Source organism: Oncorhynchus tshawytscha, linkage group LG10 (genome assembly GCF_018296145.1).
Source record: "Oncorhynchus tshawytscha isolate Ot180627B linkage group LG10, Otsh_v2.0, whole genome shotgun sequence".
Classification (NCBI taxonomy): Eukaryota; Metazoa; Chordata; class Actinopteri; order Salmoniformes; family Salmonidae; genus Oncorhynchus; species Oncorhynchus tshawytscha.
In genome coordinates, this window is record NC_056438.1 from 82,472,281 (window position 1) to 82,490,116 (window position 17,836).

The 17,836-nt window shown below is 40.2% G+C and overlaps 2 protein-coding genes across 8 annotated transcripts in view; one reads left to right on the plus strand and one right to left on the minus strand.

The window, feature by feature from the left end:
- Positions 1-12,962, minus strand: part of LOC112227960 (NADH dehydrogenase [ubiquinone] flavoprotein 2, mitochondrial-like) — a 13,102-nt gene extending 140 nt beyond the window's left edge. The window contains exons 1-8 of the mRNA XM_042329205.1: positions 12,815-12,962; positions 12,226-12,288; positions 8,488-8,550; positions 8,120-8,236; positions 7,172-7,340; positions 4,503-4,612; positions 3,161-3,237; positions 1-57 (exon numbers count right to left, since the gene is read on the minus strand). The exon at positions 1-57 is cut by the window's left edge and continues 140 nt beyond it. Of these exons, the coding sequence (XP_042185139.1) occupies positions 1-57; positions 3,161-3,237; positions 4,503-4,612; positions 7,172-7,340; positions 8,120-8,236; positions 8,488-8,550; positions 12,226-12,288; positions 12,815-12,856 (698 nt within the window). The 5' untranslated portion in view covers positions 12,857-12,962. The remainder of the gene's footprint in view (positions 58-3,160; positions 3,238-4,502; positions 4,613-7,171; positions 7,341-8,119; positions 8,237-8,487; positions 8,551-12,225; positions 12,289-12,814) is intronic.
- Positions 12,963-13,247: 285 nt separating this feature from the next.
- LOC112244522 (acetyl-coenzyme A synthetase, cytoplasmic-like) overlaps positions 13,248-17,836 on the plus strand; it is a 49,527-nt gene continuing 44,938 nt past the window's right edge. For 2 of the 7 annotated variants that reach the window (XM_042329206.1, XM_042329210.1), the window contains exon 1: positions 13,249-13,439. The gene's annotated coding sequence lies outside the window, so the exon portion shown is untranslated. Of the gene's footprint in view, positions 13,440-13,499; positions 13,845-17,836 lie in introns of those variants that run through there. The other 5 variants (XM_042329207.1, XM_042329211.1, XM_042329212.1 and 2 more) reach the window with 4 other exon arrangements.

Genomic DNA, 17,836 nt, shown 5'->3' on the forward strand with positions numbered 1-17,836 from the left:
GGAGGCTCAGACAGAGATGTCAGTCCACCTGCTGGCTCACAGGAGAAACGTCCGTTCCTGGAAGATAAATAACAACAAAGAATTATTACATTTAGGAAATGTCAACAAACACATTTTTTTCTACTTTATATTCATTTCCAGCAATGACCCCCCCCCCCAAAAAAAAAAAAAAAAAATGTGAAAACAGCAGGTTTATGTTTTGTAGTTAAAAAGAGGAAAATGTTAAAATAACTATACATGCATTCAGAAAGTTACAGCCTTTTTATAAAATTGATTAAATCCTTTTCCCCCTCCAATCTACACACAATACCCCATAGTGACAAAGCAAAAACTGTTTTTTTTTTTTTTTTTTTTTAGAAATGTTTGCAAATTTATTAAATCAAAAAAAAAAAAAAAATGGAAACATCACATTTACATAAGTAGTCAGAACCCTTTACTCGTTTAAGCACCTTTGGCAGCGATTACAGCCTCAAGTCTTCTTGGGTGTCTTCACACCTGTATTTGGAGAGTTTCTCCTATTCTTCTCTGCAGATCCTCTCAAGCTCTGTCAGGTTGGATGGGGAGTGTTGCTGCACAGCTATTTTCAGGTCTCTCCAGAGATGTTCAATCGGGTTCATGTCCGGGCTCTGGCTAGGTCATTCAAGGACATTCAGAGACTTGTCCCGAAAACACTCCTGCGTTATCTTGGCTGTGTCTTTAGGGTCGTTGTCCTGTTGGAAGTTCACCGTAGTCTGAGGTCCTGAGTGCTCTGGAGCAGGTTTTCATCAAGGATCTCTCTGTACTTTGCTTCATTCATCTTTCCCTCGATCCTGGCTAGTCTCCCAGTCCCTGCCCCTGAAAAAGATCCCAACAGCATGATGCTGCCACCACCATGCTTCACTGTAGGGATGGTGCCAGGTTTCCTCCAGACGTGACTCTTGGCATTCAGGCCAAAGAGTTCAATCTTGGTTTCATCAGACCAGAGAATCTAGTTTCTCATGGTCTGAGAGTCCTTTAGGTGCCTTTTGGCAAACTCCAAAAGGGCTGTTCCTACAATCAAGTTGTAGAAACATCTAAAAAATGATCAATGGAAACAAGATGCACCTATGCATACATTATGAATCTCATAGCAAAGGGTCTGAATACTTATGTAAATAAGCTATTTTTTCTATATTTAATAGATATATATTTTTTTTAATCTACCTGTTTTCGCTGTCATTATGGGGTAGTACAGTCATTTTAGAATAAGGCTGTAACAAAATGTGGAACAAATCAAGGGGTCTGAATACTTGCCAAATGCACTGCACTTTGGCAAATGAATTTAAAAAATACCTTGTTTACGTAAGTATTCAGACCCTTTGCTATGATACTCAATTGTGCTCCGGTGCATCCTGTTTCCATTGAACATCCTTGATGTTTCTACAGCTTGATTGGAGTCCACCTGTGGTGAATTCAATTGATTGGACATGATTTGGAAAGGCACACACCTGTCTATATAAGGTCCCACAGTTGACAGTGCGTATCAGAGCAAAAACCAAGCCATGAGCTTGAAGGAATTGTTTGTAGAGCTCCGAGACAGGATTGTGTTGAGGCACGGATCTGGGGAAGGGTATCAAAAAATTTCTGCAGCATTGAAGGTCCCCAAGAACACAGTGGCCTCCATCATTCTTAAATGGAAGAAGTTTGGAACCACCAAGACTCTTCCTAGAGCTGGCCGCCCAGCCAAACTGAACAATCGGGGGAGAAGGGCCTTGGTCAGGGAGGTGACCAAGAACCTGATGGTCACTGACAGAGCTCCAGAGTTCCTCTGTGGAGATGGGACAACCTTCCAGAAAGACAACCATCTCTGCAGCACTCCACCAATCGCCACTCCAGGAAAAGGCACATGACAACCTGCTTGGAGTTTGCCAAAATGCACCTAAATTACTCTCAGACCATGAGAAACAAGATTCTCTGGTCTGATGAAACCAAGATTGAACACTTTGGCCTGAATGCCAAGTGTCATGTCTGGAGGAAACCTGGCACCATCCCTACGGTGAAGCATGGTGGTGGCAGCATCATGCTGTGGGGATGTTTTTCAGCAGCAGGGACTGGGAGACTTGTGAGGATCGAGGCAAAGATGAACAGAGCAAAGTACAAAGAGATCCTTGCTGAAAACCTGCTCCAGAGCGCTCAGGACCTCAGACTGGGGCTAAGATCCACCTTCCAACAGGACAGCGACCCGAAGCACACAGTCACGATAAAGCAGGGGTGGCTTCGGGACAAGTCTCTGAATGTCCTTGAGTGGCACAGCCAGGGCCCAGATATGAACATCTCTGGAGAGACCTGAAAATATATGTGCAGTGACTCTCCCCATCCAACCTGACAGAGCTTGAGAAGATCTACAGAGAAGAATGGGAGAAACTCCCCAAATACAGGTGTGCCAATCTTGTAGCATCATACCCAAGAAGACTTGAGGCTGTAATCACTGCCAAAGGTGTTTCAACATAATATTGAGTAAAGGGTCTGAATACTTATGTAATTGATCAGTTTTTTAAACATTTATAATAAATGTACTAACATTATTAAAAACATGTGTTTTGCCTTGTCATTATGGGGTATTGTGTGTGGATTGGGTGGGGGACAATTTAATCAATTTTTATAATAAGACTAATGAAACAAAATGTTGGAAAAATTCAAGGGGTCTGAATACTTTCTGAATGCACCACACACACACACACACTCGAAACAATAGTTTACTTAGATCTCTATCAATTTCTTTGCTAGATTCAACGATCAACCGGTTGTAAAAAGCACCATTGCGTGTCAAAGCGTTAGTCTTCACAGTTCACCGCTAGACAAGTAACGTGCTGTTACATTGCATGGATAGGCAAAGCACCAGTCCAGTACTATGTCCTCGACACAGTTCACCGCTGAACAACATGCTGTTATATTGTATATGAGTTAGGAGCCTGTGTTTCTCGCAATCATGCCACATGCCTGGATTTTTTTAAACTTAAAAAAAAAAAAAAAAAATTTTTAAACGTCTTCATCAAACTTCCCAAATTCTTTGTCAAATGGTCTAGCACCATCCTCAGTCAATTGCTTACATTTTTAAAATAAAGGATCAAATCTTACTACGGCATACAATTGAGCAAAACACAGGACCGTAAATATGATATGAGGCGATAGACATTCATACCTGGGTCCAGGAGGAGGGACTTGTCCAGCTTTCAGTTCGTCAATGATCTGATCAATGTCTTTAGGACTCAGGTCCTCCTGTAAGCCAGAGGGCAGCAACACATCACAGATCCATATTCAGACAATGAAACTACCCTGATACATCAAACCAGTCTATTTACCCAGTAAAACCATCCTGACACATCATAAAACCAGTCTATTTACCCAGTAAAACCATCCTGACACATCATAAAACCAGTCTATTTACCCAGTAAAACCATCCTGACACATCATAAAACCAGTCTATTTACCCAGTAAAACCATCCTGATACACCATAAAACCAGTCTATTTACCCAGTAAAACTATTGACATCGTAAAACCAGTCTATTTACCCAGTAAAACTACCCTGACACATAAAACCAGTTCGATAACCTAAATGAGTGGAATTTGTATTGCTATATTTATTCAATTACAAAAAAAAACAATCAGTTCTGCCTAATTCAGCACGAGGGTTGTGGTTTACAGAGAGTGGTTTTCCAACTAACAGACGGTACTAACGGAGAACTAGAGACCAACTAACAGACGGTACTAACGGAGAACTAGATACCAACTAACAGACGGTACTAACGGAGAACTAGATACCAACTAACAGACGGTACTAACGGAGAACTAGAGACCAACTAACAGACGGTATCTAACGGAGAACTAGAGACCAACTAACAGACGGTACTAACGGAGAACTAGAGACCAACTAACAGACGGTACTAACGGAGAACTAGAGACCAACTAACAGACGGTACTAACGGAGAACTAGAGACCAACTAACAGACGGTACTAACGGAGAACTAGAGACCAACTAACAGACGGTACTAATGGAGAACTAGAGAAGAGACCAACTAACAGACGGTACTAATGGGAAACTAGAGACCAACTAACAGACGGTACTAATGGAGAACTAGAGACCAACTAACAGACGGTACTAATGGAGAACTAGAGAAGAGACAAACTACTCTAATATTTTTGCAGGTATCATTTTGAGAATCTCAGTATTATTTTGGTGCTAGTCCGCTGTACCTGCACCAAAACCCCCAGTGTTTTTCCTTCACAACTTGTTCTCCATATTTAAAAAAAAAAATTGTGAGCCTGTTTGTTTTAATTACTTTTATTTCAATGACTGATCAAAACCTGTTTTCTCATGACTCTTGTTCCTCTGCAGCAGACATATGGTAAGCAATATTGTTTAGAACATCGAATCACAATAAATAAAATGTTTAAAAAATTACAATATTGAATCGCAATACATGTTGTATCGGCACATAAGTATGGTGAGGTTCCTGGCCAGTCCCAGATCCAGTATACTCACGTAGTAGTTGTCGTTGATCTGGACCATAGGAGCATTAACACAGGCACCGAGACACTCCACCTCTATGAGAGAGAACATCTTGTCTGCAGTCATCCCTCCTACCTTGATGCCTGAGAGAGGAGGAGGAGGAGGAGGAGGAAGATGTTTCGGCTTATAAGACTGATCTGATGGAAAGATTGGTGAACTGATCCCTGATCAGTTTGTGCTTTTGCCAACGACACAGCCAAACATGTTCTGCATGACAATTAGATAAAGAGTTGGCAAGAGAGTAGAAACCGACTAGAACCCAGCGTCTTGACACTGCAAAAGAAACGACTTAATATTCACACAAAAAAATATACAGTAGGTTTAGCTATCATCGTTAAGTAGTAGTGAAAAATAATTTTAATTGATTCTTAGTTCTCCGAGATCTCTGAAGCTTAATGCTCAACTCTTAACAATCCATTACTGTTGTGTACACTAGGGTTGGGCGATATTACAATAGCATCTATCTACGACGATTGACAGCCATTGTCGATTGGTAACGACATCTTAATGTGACAGATGATGGTTGACCCTATTTGAACTGGACTGGTGTAGAGCAGGGAAGAACAGTCTCACAGGACGCAACTGGACTGGTGTAGAGCAGTGAAGAACAGTCTCACAGGACACAACTGGACTGGTGTAGAGCAGGGAAGAACAGTCTCACAGCACACAGCTATAGACTATAGCCTACACCCATTCGTCACGATCTTATTTCGGACACACTAACTACACTATATATACAAAAGTATGTGGACACCCCTTCAAATGAGTGGATTTGGCTATTTCAGCCACACCCGTTGCTGACAGGTGTATACCAATCGAGCGCACAGCCATGCAATCTCCATAGACAAACATTGGCAGTAGAATGGCCTTACTGAAGAACTCATTGACTTTAAATGTGGCACCGTCATAGGATGCTACCTTTCCAACAAGTCAGTTTGTTAAATTTCTGCCCTGCAAGAGCTGCTCCGGTCAATGATGAATCATGCTTCACCATCTTGCAGTCCGACGGAGGAATCTGGGTTTGGCGAGTGCCAGGAGAACGCTACCTGCCCAAATGCATAGTGCCAACTGTAAAGTTTGGTGGAGGAGGAATAATGGTCTGGGGCTGTTTTTCATGGTTCGGGCCCCTTAGTTCCAGTGAAGGGAAATCCTAACACTACAGCATACAATGACATTCTAGACAATTCTGTGCTTCTAACATTGTGGTAACAGTTTGGGGAAAGGCCCTTTCCTGTTTCAGCATGACAATGCCCCTGTGCACAAAGCGAGGTCCATACAGAAATGGTTTATTGAGATCGGTGTGGAAGAACTTGACTGGCCTGCACAGAGCCCTGACCTCAACCTCATCAAACACCTCTGCGATGAATTAGAACGACAACTGTGAGCCAGGTCTAATCGCCCAACATCAGTGCCCGACCTCACTAATGCTCTTGTGGCTGAATGGAAGCAAGTCCCCGCAGCAATGTTCCAACATCTAGTGGAAAACCTTCCCAGAAGAGTGGAGGCTGTTATAGCAGCAATGTTCCAACATCTAGTGGAAAGCCTTCCCAGAAGAGTGGAGGCTGTTATAGCAGCAATGTTCCAACATCTAGTGGAAAGCCTTCCCAGAAGAGTGGAGGCTGTTAATAGCAGCAAAAGTGGGGGACCAACTCCATATTAATATCCTTGAATTTTGGAATCAGGTGTCCACATACTTTTGGTCATGTAGTGCATCTTGTGTCTACTAGCAGTTAAAAACAATATCCTATATTCCCCTTCTCTCTCTATTCTATGAATAGGACTTTGGTCTACAGGCCACTTTCATCATTTTATGCATGGATATATCCCAATCAAACAATGAATGTGACGGAGTTGCATCTCAAAGTTGTTTTGGATAGCTTCAAAATTTAAGGTAGCGAGGTGACTGACTATGTCAATAGCCTATAGAAAAATCTAAATGACAAGTTTTCATCAAGTTTAAGCTTATGGAGAAAGAAATGATCCATTCGGCCAGGATAACCCCTCCATGTGAGGTCACAAACCAAATGGCCAATAACCCATCCTCCTACTGGCCTATCACAAACCAAATGGCCAATAACCCATCCTCCTACTGGCCTATCACAAACCAAATGGCCAATAACCCCTCCTCCTACTGGCCTATCACAAACCAAATGGCGAATAACCCATCCTCCTACTGGCCTATCACAAACCAAATGGCCAATAACCCATCCTCCTACTGGCCTATCACAAACCAAATGGCCAATAACCCATCCTCCTACTGGCCTATCACAAACCAAATGGCCAATAACCCATCCTCCTACTGGCCTATCACAAACCAAATGGCCAATAACCCATCCTCCTACTGGCCTATCACAAACCAAATGGCCAATAACCCATCCTCCTACTGGCCTATCACAAACCAAATGGCCAATAACCCATCCTCCTACTGGCCTATCACAAACCAAATGGCCAATAACCCATCCTCCTACTGGCCTATCACAAACCAAATGGCCAATGTGAGGTAAAAAAACAAAACAAATGGCCACACAGACACATGTTCATCTGTCATATAGACAATAATAAAAAATAATAAAATCAACATTTGTTTATCCATCTTCACTTTGATCCCCTTTCATGTCTGGGTCCGCCTGTCGATCTCTTACCCAGTTTGTTCTGGAGGGCCTCCAGGATGCTGTCGGAGTCGCAAAGCATGCAGGGAGTTGTAGTGCAGATCTGGATGTGGTACTTGCCCACCGGCTGCCTCAGGAACATGGTGTAGAACGTCGCTACCTCATAGATCCTCATCGGAGGGACCTCAAGCACCTCGGCCACCTGGGAGAAGAGAGGAAAATGTATGTTAAAAAAAAAAAAAATGGGGGCTCATTAACAAAAAAAGGTGTAGCATTGACTTAAGTATAATCAGTCCAGTAATGGATGATGGAGGGTTTCTAAATGGCTCGTCCTTACTGATCACGCCCCTGGTCTGCAAATAGAGATTCTACGTAATTCTGTGGTTCAACAAATCTACATCAGCACATCACTCATTCATTCTGATTATGCCTATTGTAAAAATCTGTTGCCACAAAAGCAAACCAGATTAACATACTCTATTCTGAAGCAAACAGATGCCTCAGTCGGCATATTGTTCATGCCTGAGATGGGGATATTGATTGATTGATTGGTTTACCTTGTTCATGCCTGAGATGGGGATATTGATTGATTGATTTACCTTGTTCATGCCTGAGATGGGGATATTGATTGATTGATTTACCTTGTTCATGCCTGAGATGGGGATATTGATTGATTGATTGATTTACCTTGTTCATGCCTGAGATGGGGATATTGATTGATTGATTTACCTTGTTCATGCCTGAGATGGGGATATTGATTGATTGATTTACCTTGTTCATGCCTGAGATGGGGATATTGATTGATTGATTTACCTTGTTCATGCCTGAGATGGGGATATTGATTGATTGATTTACCTTGTTCATAGCTGAGATGGGGATATTGATTGATTGATTTACCTTGTTCATGCCTGAGATGGGGATATTGATTGATTGATTTACCTTGTTCATAGCTGAGATGGGGATATTGATTGATTGATTTACCTTGTTCATAGCTGAGATGGGGAGCCATCCATGCTGTCTCTGAGCCAGGTCCAACACGGGGATGGTGGCGGCCTGCTTGTGGCCCTCTGGGTACATACTAATGATAGCATCAATCCTCTTAAAACAACAAACGGCTTTCATTAGTGACGCTTATATGATGTGGTTTGTTGATAAGAACAGAAAATGTGATTGTTTTATGAAAGCTTCCTTTCATAAAAAAAAAACATTTTTTAAAGTTAAAAGTTGTGAAATTGATGCGATTTACATTAATATTTTAATATAATATTTTTAATTTTAATAGTTGTTGTTTTAGTCTTGATTTGCAGTCATTTCTTTAAATAATAATGTTCTTGACGTCCTCCACTCACCTTCAGGTTGTCCACAGTGAACTCAAATGGAGTATCTGGGTTGTTGTCAGGTGTGTCTCTGTGCTACAGTGGAAAGAAAACAAGCAGATTAAATCATTCATTAATTATTAATCATTATATTGAAGTCAGTTTTACAGAACTCCTACCAGTACCTGCCAAACTAAAAACAATGTTGTATTAGTTCAAAATGTTCAATTAGTTAAAGATACCAACTCATCAGGAAAAGGACAATCTCCCCCCATAGATCACTATGGGGAGAGGAAAGCCCAAGGTGATTGAGATATAGCCTTTTTATCTACACCAATATGAGTGCTGTATCCAACAACATAAGCCGAGTTCACAGGCAGACCAATTCAGATTTTTTTTTTCTCTCACTAATTGGTCTTTTGACCAATTAGATCAGCTCTGAAAACAATTTTGTACAAAATACTGATGTGATTGGTCAAAAACACCCATTAGTGGGGGGAAAATCACTGAATTGCACACCTTGTGTAAACGCAGCCATATTGGCACTACAGGAAATGTACCACTGCCCCCTTGTGAACAGTGAACAGTCCTATCCTGGTGTTATCTGGTTAAAATGGTCATCGTAAACATGCACAAGCTATGGTTGTGGCTCACGTAGGTAGGGCTTTGTTGAATCTCTTCTCTAAAAGACAATATAACATGTCTCTATGCCAAGGGACTGTTACCATGTCAACATGTCTCTATGCCAAGGGACTGTTACCATGCCAACATGTCTCTATGCCAAGGGACTGTTACCATGTCAACATGTCTCTATGCCAAGGGACTGTTACCATGCCATGTTTCCATCACCTGAGTAGAAGCAACAACCATGTGATGTTGTTTCAACAGTAACCACTAACACATGACATCTAGTGACAGGGAGAGTTTTTTTTTTGTATATACAGTAGAGTATCACAATATATATATATATATTTTTGTATATACAGTAGAGTATCGCAATATATATATGTGTATATACAGTATCGCAATATATATGTGTATATACAGTATCACAATATATATATTTGTGTATATACAGTAAAGTATCGCAATATATATTTGTGTATATACAGTAGAGTATCGCAATATATATATATATTTCTATATACATTTGTGTGTATACAGTAGAGTATCGCAATATATATATATTTGTATATACATTTATATTTGTATATACAGTAGAGTATAATATATATATATTTGTATATACAGTAGAGTATCGCAATATATATATATTGTATATACATTTGTGTGTATACAGTAGAGTAGTATATATATTTGTATATACAGTAGAGTATCGCAATATATATATATATTTGTATATACAGTAGAGTATCGCAATATATATATATATATTTGTATATACAGTAGAGTATCGCAATATATATATTTGTATATACAGTAGAGTATCGCAATATATATATATATTTGTATATACAGTAGAGTATCGCAATATATATATATATTTGTATATACAGTAGAGTATCGCAATATATATTTAGATATATATTTTTATTTTATAACATCCTACAGTAGTTGCATGATGCAATGTGTATGAAAGGCTGGTTCATATAGTTGAGTAGGCCAGACCTTGACAACAGTGAACATGTACGAGACAAGCCATGGTCTTGTTGTTGGGGATATGTTCACATTGACTTAAGGTTCTTAGTGTTAGTCACATCATAGTCTTTTGTTAGCCAGTGGTGTAAAGTACTTAAGTAGCACTTTCAAGTATTTCTACTTCAGAAGTTTTTTTTTTTTTGGGGGCAGTTATCTGTATATTACTATTTATATTTGACTACTTCTACTTCACTTCATTCCTTAAGAAAATAATGTACTTTTTTACTCCATACATTTTCCTTGACACCAAAAAGTACATTATATTTTGAATGCTTAGCAGGACAGGAAAATAGTCCAATTCACACACTTATCAAGAGAACATCCCTGGTCATCCCTACTGCATCTGATCTGGAGGACTAATTAAACAGAGAACATCCCTGGTCATCCCTACTTTAGGTCAAAACTGTAACTAGGCCACTCAGGAATATTCTGTGTCTTCTTGGTAAGCAACTGCAGTGTAGATTTGGCCTTGTGTTTTTGGTTATTGTCCTGCAGAAAGGCAAATTTATCTCCCAGTGTCTGGTGGAAAGCAGACTGAACCAGGTTTTCCTCTAGGATTTTGCCTGTGCTTAGCTCCATGAAGGAAAAAAAAAGATCCTGAAAACCATCCCAGTCCTTACCGATTACAAGCATGCCCATAACATGATGCAGCCACCACTATGCTTGAAAATATGCAGAGTGGTACTCTAATGTTTTGTATTGGATTTGACCCAAACATAATATAATATAATAATATAATGTATTAAGGACAAGTGGTTTCCTTCCTCTACGGCAACTGAGTTAGGAAGGACGCCTATATCTTTGTAGTGACTGGGTGTATTGATACACCATCCAAAGTGTAATGAATAACTACACCATGCCCAAAGGGATATTTTATGTCCTCTTTTTATTTTACCAATAGATGTTGTTCTTTGTGAGGCATTGGAAAACCTCCCTGGTCTTTGTGTTTGTATCTGTGTTTGAAATTCACTGCTTGACTGAGGGACCTTACAGGTAATTGTGTGTGTGTGGGGTACAGAGATGAGGGACCTTACAGATAATTGTGTGTGTGGGGTACAGAGATGAGGTAGTCATTCAAAAATCTTGTTAAACACCATTATTGCAATGCACACAGAGTGAGTCCATGCAACTTATCATGTGACTTATTGCCATAACAAAAGGGTTGAATACTTATTGCCTCAAGACATTTCAGTTTTTCATATAATTAATTTGTATCAAATAAAAAATAAAAAACTAATATCTAAAAACAATTCCACTTTGACATGATGCGATATTGTGTGTAGTGGGCCAGTGACCAAAACAAATCTAAATCAGTTTTAGATTCAGGCTGTAATATAACAAAATGCAGAAAAAGTCAAGGGTGTGAATACTTTCTGAAGGCTCATATATATATATATATATATATATATATATATATATATATATATATATATATATATATATATATATATATATATATATATATATATATATGGATGGACTATATATATATATATATATATGGATGGACGTGTGTATATATATATATATATGTGAGGAATGACGATGGGTGCCACTTCCTGTTTCTTTTCCTTCATTTATGGGATGCAACCAAAGTAAACGGAGCTCAATTGAATCTTGTACAGCTAATATTTTCCCTATCATGATTTCTCTCTCCTTACGGAGTCCTCTCTAGCCACATTGAACAACATGATCTTGTATTGACACTGCCTTCACACAAACGAATTATCGCAGCATTATTGTTTGTTGTTATTCATAAAAAAATTCTCCTTTTCTATATTGCAACCAAATTTGCACACACCCCATATTCCATAATGTTGTCATGGAAAATATTAATGTTGTTTCCAACTAGCAATCAACAACTGTGCCGTAAATACGTCTGCATTATTGAACGTTAAGATTGCCCAAACGCCAGTCTCTTTGGCAAATGACGGGAATGGCAAGGAGTGGAATGTTAACTAAAGAGACTGCTACCCAGACTAGCCTTGTGTGGCCATACTTCCAAATCTCGTCTTGGTAGGTAAGAAGCCTGAGATTCTGAGGCTAGTCACATTAAGGATATAGTACAGTAAGAAATCAGTGAGGTTAGAGATCCTACACAGCTGCACTCACCACAAAGATGCCCCCAGCTCCAGCTCTGGCAGCGGACTGGTGCAGACTCCTGACCTGCCTGGACTGAGAAGATGGAACATTGACAGAAGAAGAAGGATGTTAATGTGTGAATAAGGTTTGATTCTATGCAATACCAACCCAAAATGAATTTATTAAAGACTTCAATACCAACAGGACAATTTGGCAGTATGAGGCACCAGTTATAATTATGACCATTGGGATTCAAAACGATTAAGAAGTTGTAAGGTAGCCGTGAAGCAAACTAGCCAGCAAACTATGCAAGGCTCTTTTACGCTAGCTAACTCAGTTAGCCAGTCAGCTTTAGCTAGCGAACTGACAAGGACAAAGATATATTTTCACAATCGTTCAATCAACAATATTGTTCATATTAATATTTGAGTAAATCATGACTCTAAATGAAACATTGGCTGGTGTAACTAGCTACTAGTTAGCTAGCCGTTCCGCTAGCTAGGCCGCTTGCCCTTGTCAAGTGTCATGCAACATATTTCATTCAATTCTCCTAAAACGTAATGATTGATCATAAGACTGATAATGTTAGTATAACACGAGTACATTGTTATAACCGTACCGTTTGCGCTACAACAGATCGAATTGCAGAAGTTAAAAACATCTTGACAGCGTAGTTTTGTCCCGTTGATACAACACTTATTTGGACGACAGCGAAGGGCTGACATCGATTTATACGGTCCTCTCGATTGAGAGGGTCTGGCCTTACGCAACGTGTTAACTTCTGAAGTGAAACTAATCGACCACAGATCAAACATGATCAGAACTGTGACGCTTATTACAATGTTGTTTTTCTCTGTCCAAATGTATCTCCATTTATGTGAACGATCACATAAGATGATTAGACGTGTGTATCTTTCTGTGTACTCCATTGTTCAGCAATTATGAGCGTCTTTTTTAATTTTTATTTAAATGGTGACATTGGTAGTGGTGGAACGTTAAAACAAGAGTTTCTATTGGACAAATGAAGTTAGGCCCCTCCCCGTTTCGCTCCGTGTATTTTCATTCTGACTCGAAGTCGCCCTAGAAAAAGACGCAATTGTCTCTACAAGCCAGAATGTGGAATACAATGATATGTACCGGGTGTACATGTTGTAGGTCCTTCTGATGACAGGAGGTGGAGGAGGAGATAAGGAGATAAGGTATCCACATGAAAGTGTTGTTTGCCTACCTTTTTGCGCTCGCAGGTAGGTTCTGTTGCTTGTATTTTAAATCTCTTAATGTGATGCACAATATGTAAACAATAGCCGAATGTAACCAAAGCACGTTTCCTCGCAATCAGCCGGAATTGTTTGCCTTTCGGTCTGTGGTTAGATTCGTCTCAGCCATATTGTGCAAGTGTTTGTCACATGCGAATTGCATCAGTATTGAAAATAAAAAAACGGAAATAAAAACCGATGAACAGACCAGCATACTGAAGGTCGGGTTGATAGCATTGTGGAGTGTGGATATTTTGTATCAGATTACCTCCGATATAGGGATTAAAATCATCAGGACAACAGGTCAAGTAAGTTGAAGTTAAGTTTGTTCAACATTCTGACTGATAACGGGACTGTTTGGGAATGCTGAGCCTACATGTTAGAGACGAGTGTGTAAGTATTTCCCTCTCATTCAGAACTCAGATTGGAAGGCGTGGGTTTACTTGAGAAATCTTGTTGTAATAAATATATAGCACAAATTCTTCATTCACAAAACCAATTTACACCAAGAGGAACATTTTTCTGGAACATGCTTATTCCTGACATTGTCTGGAAAAATGTATGGTCAAGGCCTTACAAATATTGTATACCAAACAAAGTTAAGGAAGTGCACTTTAAAATGTTTACATAAGATACATCCATGTAATTCTATGTTATCCAAATTTGTGGCTGTTGATGAAATCAAATCAAATGTATTTATAAAGCCCTTCGTACATCAGCTGATATCTCAAAGTGCAGTACAGAAACCCAGCCTAAAACCCCAAACAGCAAGCAATGCAGGTGTAGAAGCACAGTGGCTAGGAAAAACTCCCTAGAAAGGCCAAAACCTAGGAAGAAACCTAGAGAGGAACCAGGCTATGTGGGGTGGCCAGTCCTCTTCTGGCTGTGCCGGGTGGAGATTATAACAGAACATGGCCAAGATGTTCAAATGTTCATAAATGACCAGCATGGTCCAATAATAATAATAATAATAATAATAATAATAATAATAATAAGGCAGAACAGTTGAAACTGGAGCAGCAGCACGGTCAGGTGGACTGGGGACAGCAAGGAGTCATCATGTCAGGTAGTCCTGGGGCATGGTCCTAGGGCTCAGGTCCTCCTCCGAGAGAGAGAGAATTAGAGAACGCACACTTAGATTCACACAGGACACCGAATAGGACAGGAGAGGTACTCCAGATATAACAAACTGACCCTAGCCCCCCAACACATAAACTACTGCAGCATAAATACTGGAGGCTGAGACAGGAGGGGTCAGGAGACACTGTGGCCCCATCAGAGGACACCCCAGACAGGGCCAAACAGGAAGGATATAACCCCACCCACTTTGCCAAAGCACAGCCCCCACACCACTAGAGGGATATCTTCAACCACCAACTTACCATCCTGAGACAAGGCTGAGTATAGCCCACAAAGATCTGCGCCATGGCACAACCAAGGGGGCGCCAACCCAGACAGGATGACCACATCAGTGAATCAGCCCACTCAGGTGACGCACCCCTTCCAGGGACGGCATGAGAGAGCCCCAGTAAGCCAGTGACTCAGCCCCTGTAATAGGGTTAGAGGCAGAGAATCCCAGTGGGAAGAGGGGAACCGGCCAGGCAGAGACAGCAAGGGCGGTTCGTTGCTCCAGATCCTTTCCGTTCACCTTTCCACTCATGGGCCAGACTACACTCAATCATATGACCCACTGAAGAGATAAGTCTTCAGTAAGGACTTAAAGGTTGAGACCGAGTTTGCGTCTCTGACATGGGTAGGCAGACCGTTCCATAAAAATGGAGCTCTATAGGAGAAAGCCCTGCCTCCAGCTGTTTGCTTAGAAATTCTAGGGACAATTAGGAGGCCTGCGTCTTGTGACCGTAGCGTACGTGTAGGTATGTACGGCAGGTATGTACGGCATGATATCTGCGCTTTCTCAGAAAAAAAAAAAAAAAAGTAGGTGAGAATCTCTCACTTGCTCTTTGAATGTAAATGTGTGTCAGAATTTTGGGAAAACCTTGCAAACCTATTTACCAAAATGAACACTACCCATGTATTTGACATGAAGGATATAACATGATGTTACTTTTGCAATGATAACAAGACCATTGAAATGATTGATTTTATTTTCTTGTTGCCAAATACTTTACAAAAACAAACAAATTCCAAAATTCTATACCAAAATGACACATTTTTCTGATTTGAATTGCACCAACTTATTATAACATTAATGAATAACAAGAATAACATCATTATAATAAGACTGTTTATCTTTTATGACTTTCATAGATGTTTTTTTTGGGGGGGTGTTTGTGTTTTCTCATTAATACCTGCATTCTGTTTTGTATGATGTAACAATGTCTTTTTTATATATATATATATATATATATTTTTTTTTTTAATATATATATAAATTAAATAAACAGTAAAAATGATTTCACTCAGATTCTAAGAGGCTAGAAAGTGTGGGGTGTGTCATGTATGCTAGAATGGAGGTGTAAAAACGGCAGCTGCATACGCATATTAGCGATTACATATAGCATACCTTGCAGTACAATCTTCTCTTAAAAACAGTTATACAATGTGCTCTGCAATAAGATAACCAGAGTTTGAGATTTCTAGATTTCAGATTTCTAAACCAGATGAGTTTCTAAACCAGATGAGTTCTCCAATAGCAGCTGCCCAATACCATGGTGGTCATGGATAACAAAAGCCAGAAACGGTAATTCATTAGTAAAATAAATCATCACAGCAAAGGAATGTAGTTTGGAAGAGGGAGGATGACGCTGGGAGAAGGGACGTGGAGCTGGATCAACAACGTGAGATGAGGACTAGAAGTCGGGGCCAGCAAGGTGGAGCTGGATCAACAACGTGAGATGAGGACTAGAAGTCGGGGCCAGCAAGGTGGAGCTGGATCAACAACGTGGATGAGGACTAGAAGTCGGGGCCAACAACGGGGAGCTGGATCAACAATGTGAGATGAGGACTAGAAGTCGGGGCCAACAACGTGGAGCTGGATCAACAACGTGAGATGAGGACTAGAAGTCGGGGCCAACAACGTGGAGTAATCCAGAAACGTCAGTAGCGGTGGATAAATCACTGGGGAAGTCAAGTCAAGGGAAAAAGCCATATTACAACCTACGTGTTGTGATAATTGCATTGTTTGCTCTATAACCTGTTAGTTCATATGCCTTGACACCGTGATATATAAGCCTAAAGACCGGACAATAAGAAGACACTGGCAGAATAAATTCAACCACACCTTTGTTTCATCACAGAACTGGAGAACAAGTCCACAAAGCATATTGGATGTAAGAAACAGTTACGTGACTGACAGCAGGGTCAAGCAAGTTAACGTTTACAATATTTTCGGACCACTAAATGACTAAACGATTGAGAACCACAGAGTGTTACAGCAAGTCACAAAGAAAACAGGAGCTGCCATTCCAGCACCAATCAAATCACCTCTGCTTAGTCTAATACAGTGACAACTTAAAGATACCCCCACAAAAAAACTTTACTTCAATCAACGTAAGCTAAATATGATGTGGCTGTCCATGGATCTGATTTCTCTCTCTCTCTCTCTGTGTGTGTGTGTGTGTGTCCGTGCAAGTAGAAAAGCATGTTGACTCACCCTACTTGTGGAGAAACACCAATGCCCTCCTCCTCTCTTTCATGTGAACACAACAGTCTATCACTCTGTCTAAAAGTACACACTATGTTGTCGTAGGCTACCTGGCTAAAATTCTTGTTCGCTAGTTATTTTAGCCTTCTACATATTGAACTTCCATCCTCTCAAACCAGGGGAACAATGTATGAATTAATGGTTGGATCAGAATTGCCGTTATAATCATTGGCCAGTATGAAAAGTTAAGTAAAACCACAAGTCCAAATCCCTATCTCCATCCATGGCTAATATAGGTAAGGGTCAATTTTAGCTAGCTAGTTAGCCACCCGAGGACAACAACGCAGCGAGATTGCAACAATTCAAGTTGTTTTCGTCAATGACGTATGCTTTCAAAATAATTTGATAGGAGTGAAGCCAAATCCGAACTGGCTTCCGTTGACACTTTTTTTTTTTCAATGCTGATTGGTTATAGTTTTATACTCTTTTAAAAAAAAATGTTTATCAAGGAGGCCAAATGCTTGCTGGCTTCCCTTGCATTCAGTGCTACGACGGCAACAATGTCATACTCTTTTGGACCAGACAGCATCAGATAGCTGGCCTACAGAGACCGAGGGGTACCGTTTGGCTCGGATGCTTTCTCTGGTGAGATGCGTTCGGCCTCCTGTGAATTGAAGGAACGTTATGAAACGCAGAGACGAAAGATACATTTAAAAAAGTTGGGGAAGCCTGGCTTCACTTGGCATCGATGAATACTCGCCACTGATGAACTTCGAAGTTG